Raw genomic sequence first — 4,791 nt, 5'->3', positions numbered from 1 at the left:
TTACGTTTTGGATACTAAAGCTTAATCTGTTAAGTAACTAGAGACTAAAGCTGTTACATAATTAAAAGTAAAATATTTGCCTCTGAACTTTAGAGGATTAGAAGTATAAAGTAGCATTAAAGGTGAAAGATCAAGCAGAGAATTCAAGTACAAGTACCTCAAAATTATACTTAAGTGCAGTAGTACAAATAACCAACCCACCACCAGACAGAAGAGTGATTACACCACCACAATATAAACATCAGGTTATCTCAAAAGATAGAGATAGATCAGACTTATAACTGATAAAAGTTTCAGTATCTATATCTTAATGCTTAATAAACAACATATATATATATATTTATTAGTTAGTTATTTGGTTCTTGTTGTTTGTGACAGAAGCATCATTTTTTGGTCAGTAGGTGGAGATTGTTCTCTTCAAGATATGATGGAGGGTAATCCAAGCACTGTCCATACTGAGCCGAGTCAAGACACAGGGAAAGACACTGTGTTCATGATTTCTTGATTTCTCCTTAAAGGCACGCCTTCCCCCTTCTCTTCTCTCTCGTTCTCTTCTCTTCTCTCTCTCTCTTTCTCTCTCTGTAGGGTTCAGAGACTGTCATCTTCCCATGTGAGCGCTGGCTCGCCAAGTCTGAGGACGATGGAGAAACAGTGAGAGAGCTGGTGCCCTCTGACATCATCACTGAGAAACTTTCACGTGACGGAAACCTGAAAGTCACTGAGGTCGAGGTGGAAGATGCCCTGGAGAGTATGTCAACATGCACAGACATACACAGACAAACACAGACAAACAATGCATTCAATTATATTTATACCCACAAACATGGAGGGATATCTGCAGGATTTGTCTCCCTGTTGTGTCCTGTCTTTTCCCCACTTTTCTGAGCATTAGTTTGGAAACTAAAAACGTTGATATAACAGAGATTCAACCCTGAATGAATCTCTGTTATATCAGTGGCCTCAAACCGGGATGGAAAATTGCTTTCTTTTCACTCTAAAATCTGCCAATTGTCTCAAACCGATCCCGTGTGCTTGTTTGTGATCATCATCCATCCCCGCTACAGCTCACACATACAAAGTGTCAGTGATGACAGGTGATGTGTATGGAGCCGGCACTGACGCCACCGTTTTCCTCACAATTTACGGGGACCTAGGGGACACTGGGGAGAGGAAGCTCAGCAAGTCAGAGACAAACAGCAACAAGTTTGAACGAGGATCTGTAAGAAAGCACACATATTTCCACCATCTGTACTTTTTACTCTGGAAAATTTAATTACAGCAAATATATCAAAATAAAAAGTACAAATTACATAATTATACTTATACACATGTTATCTCCCCAGGTGGATAAATTCACTATAGAGGCCATCGACCTAGGACAGGTTTTCAGGATTAAAATTCGCCATGATAACAGTATGATGAGTGCCGACTGGTACTTGGACCAGGTGGAGGTGGTTGACGAGGATACGGAGGAGGTCTTTCTCTTCTTATGTGAACGTTGGCTGTCCAGGAAGAGGGAGGACCGGCGCATTGAGAGATTCTTCTATGTCAAGGTAGCATGAAAGATATCTCTGAGTAGGTAGATATTAATATACAGCTGAAAGGAGAATAAAAAGCATAAGGCACCTTAAAAATTGAAACACTATAATGGTTTCATGATAAGGATTTAAGATATCGATTAACCTGGATTTTTTTTCATCCCAATACAATAAAGAATGAAAAATGACATTTGAACTGCCATGCCAGCAGCTCTGTGAGGATGTACTAAATGTACTAATATCTGCATGCTAACATGCTCACAATACCAACATGCTGATATTTAGCATGTAATGTTAACCATGTTTACCATCTTGCTTTACTGTCTTAGCCTGCTAACATTTGTAATAACCACTAAAAACAGAGTACAGCTGAAGCTAATAGGAGTGTCATTAATATTGCAGGTATTTATTCACAAACCAAAGTATTGGGCAAATTCTGATGGGCAGGTGGCACTACTTTAAAAGTCAGAGCATCACCAAAGTCATTAAGATTCATCCTGTGGGCACCATGGATATCTGTAATACATTTCATGGCAATCCACCCAATAGTTGTTGAGATACATCAGTTTGGACCAAAGTGGTGGACCAAGAACATCTTGCCTTTCCAGAAAGAATATCCTGGTTACCCAATCCTCAGACTTCACTTTGAACATTTGTAATTAGACAAGCTTTACTTGGAAAAAGTGTCACTGTTCCCAGTGAAGTCAGTTAAATAATCAAAACTAATCTTTTTTCAGATGTAATATTTTTTATTTAAATTAAATTTACCCTTATCCTTCACTGTATTGGGGTTTCCAAATGAAATATATAACTGCAACTATCTGCATAGCCAACATTAGGAGTATATTATGTGCAATTAGACTGCATAATGTTTTATTGTATACATTACTGCCAAATTAATTCTATATTAATGTAATTATGTATTTGTATGTAATTAATTGTTTCTATATATTTTAGCATGTATCTGTGTTTGTCTGCATCACTGTGTTTGTTTTGTTCTTTCAGGGTTATGAAGGAGTTAGAGAGAGCCTTAACAGTAAGAAGAACTCAGCCCTGACACTGAAGAGTGTTGACAGTAACATGAACAAAAAGAACAAGAAGAAGAAGGAGGAAGAAATTGAGCTCCCGAGTAAGAAAACTCACAAATCTTAAAACTGCATTCATCTTCTGCTCTGTGAATGTTTGTCCTTAATATTCTAATTTTACATCTTTACATAATCTCATGAATGAATAAGTGTTGTGCTCTTCCTGTGCAGTCATACCATACCACATCACCATCTGCACTGGACTGGAGCGCGATGCGAGCACCACCAGCAGGGCTTATGTGATCATTGTCGGGTCCAATCACACCCAGACAGAGAGGCTGTGGCTGGACCTGTTGGACGGGAAGCAAGGCTTTGAGGCCGGCTCTCTGGAGAGCTTTGAGTGCCGCGGTTCAGACGTGGAGGAGATCAAAAAGGTCGAGGTGAGGGAAGGGGGGGGGGGGAGCTTTTAGAGTTTCAGTGACGATTGTGCACTCTCATGCATCCATGCACACACGAACACTCAGAAAAATACACCCACGTTGCTTGAAGTGATTGTTTCTCTCCCTCCCTGCAGCTCGGCCATGATGGGGCCACTCCTGAGAGCTGCTGGCTGGTTGATGAGCTCTCTGTTGCTGTGCCAACCAAAGGGGTCAAATATATCTTTGCTTGTAAGTGCTGGCTGGCCAAAGATCGAGGAGATGGTTTAACTTCTAGAGTATTCAACGTGTTGGATGCAGAGGCCATTTCCATCTCCCAGAAGGTATGCAAATGTGAATAAATTATTGCAAAGCACAGTCATATGTCTGAGAACATAAAATCACAGTTAAAGCAAATTACTACAACAGAGTAGTGATGAATCAATTTCCAATTAATACTTTAAAATCTGGTAATTCTCCTGGTTTAGATTGGATTTTGAGAAAATTTTGAGTACATTAACAAACCCCCCCCTTGCGTGCAAGTACCTCACATTTTTCCCTATCTAAAAAAATGGAGATCCTTAACATTATTGTGGTATGACACTAAAATCTTATCTAAATGTACTGCCACTAGAATTACATAACAACATTATTGATATACATGCATTTATTGAAAGTAGATTTATTGGTGAACGTATTAGACATCTCTAGAATATTTGTGATTTTTATGAAAATGAAACATTTCTAGGGCTTATCCTAGCTGATTTTTAGAAAGTCTTGTACACACTGTTAGATGGGATTATGTCTCTAAATGTGTGGAGCCCTTTAACCTTGGTGGCTCTTAAATAAATTGGGTGAAAATTACATACAATAATACTGGGTATCAGATAGGTTTGTTCCCTTACAATTGCTAAAAATATAATTGTATGTATATTGTTCATCCGCTGCAAGAAAATGTTAAATCCTTGTCTAGTGATGTCTTAGAGGTAATACTGCTCGTGAGAGATGAAGAAAATTTAGTGAGTAAAATGTCAAATATTTTCATGTCAGATTATTTACGAAGTGACCGTAGTAACGGGAGATGTGCAGAACGCAGGAACAGACACCCTGATCTACATGTCTGTGTTTGGAGCCAATGGCAGCACAGAGGAGATGCTGCTGCAGAAGAACGAGGACAGGTAGCCAAACATGGACATCAGAAGCAAAATAAGAATAAAGAAACTGTTTCATTATGCTGCACATTATCATTTCTGTGTTTTTTGTGTGGTGGATAACAGGTTTGAGCGTGGTCAGGAAGACACTTTCAACATGGAGATCGATGACATTGCCCCACTGAGGAAAATGAGGCTTCGTATTGATGGCTCTGGCAGTCGACCTGACTGGTTTCTGGATAAGGTCAGTTCACCTTAAAGGGGAATTCCTGCAAATCAAAGTGTGTTTACAGGTCTTGGGGGACCTGTAAACACAAGGGAGCCAAGACAGATAGACATGTGTTGAGAAGAAGTTTACATGCAAGATAACTGTCAAAGATTACAACAAAAGGAAATCTTTAAGCAGGTTTGAGTCTCCAGAATGAAGTTAAGTTTTCTTTTTCTGTTCTTGTCAAGAGTTAATTGGCTATGAAGAAGAAACTGCAGATCTCATCCATAAAACATAAAACCAGGAGCATAAAAAGCAGGACAGCAACTGCTAGCTTCTCCCAAAGTCAATAGTACAACGCAGTCACAGGTTTGTGTTTTTACCCTGGCATCGTATGCTATAGGTCACAGGATCATCAATCTATTATATCACACAGACAAATACACACACACA

General features: G+C 39.2%; 1 protein-coding gene across 1 annotated transcript in view; it reads left to right on the top strand.

Annotated features, from left to right (window-relative positions):
• LOC118332665 (lipoxygenase homology domain-containing protein 1) overlaps positions 1 to 4,791 on the top strand; it is a 29,874-nt gene that overhangs the window by 18,244 nt on the left and 6,839 nt on the right. The window contains exons 28-35 of the mRNA XM_035668060.1: positions 586 to 748; positions 1,065 to 1,219; positions 1,344 to 1,553; positions 2,544 to 2,667; positions 2,795 to 3,003; positions 3,138 to 3,323; positions 4,030 to 4,157; positions 4,257 to 4,374. Of these exons, the coding sequence (XP_035523953.1) occupies positions 586 to 748; positions 1,065 to 1,219; positions 1,344 to 1,553; positions 2,544 to 2,667; positions 2,795 to 3,003; positions 3,138 to 3,323; positions 4,030 to 4,157; positions 4,257 to 4,374 (1,293 nt within the window). The remainder of the gene's footprint in view (positions 1 to 585; positions 749 to 1,064; positions 1,220 to 1,343; positions 1,554 to 2,543; positions 2,668 to 2,794; positions 3,004 to 3,137; positions 3,324 to 4,029; positions 4,158 to 4,256; positions 4,375 to 4,791) is intronic.

The sequence above is a fragment of the Morone saxatilis genome, unplaced genomic scaffold (genome assembly GCF_004916995.1).
Source record: "Morone saxatilis isolate NCDOM2014 unplaced genomic scaffold, NCSU_SB_2.0 Contig21, whole genome shotgun sequence".
NCBI classification, from domain to species: Eukaryota; Metazoa; Chordata; class Actinopteri; family Moronidae; genus Morone; species Morone saxatilis.
This window is presented reverse-complemented; position numbering and strand designations above follow the sequence as displayed.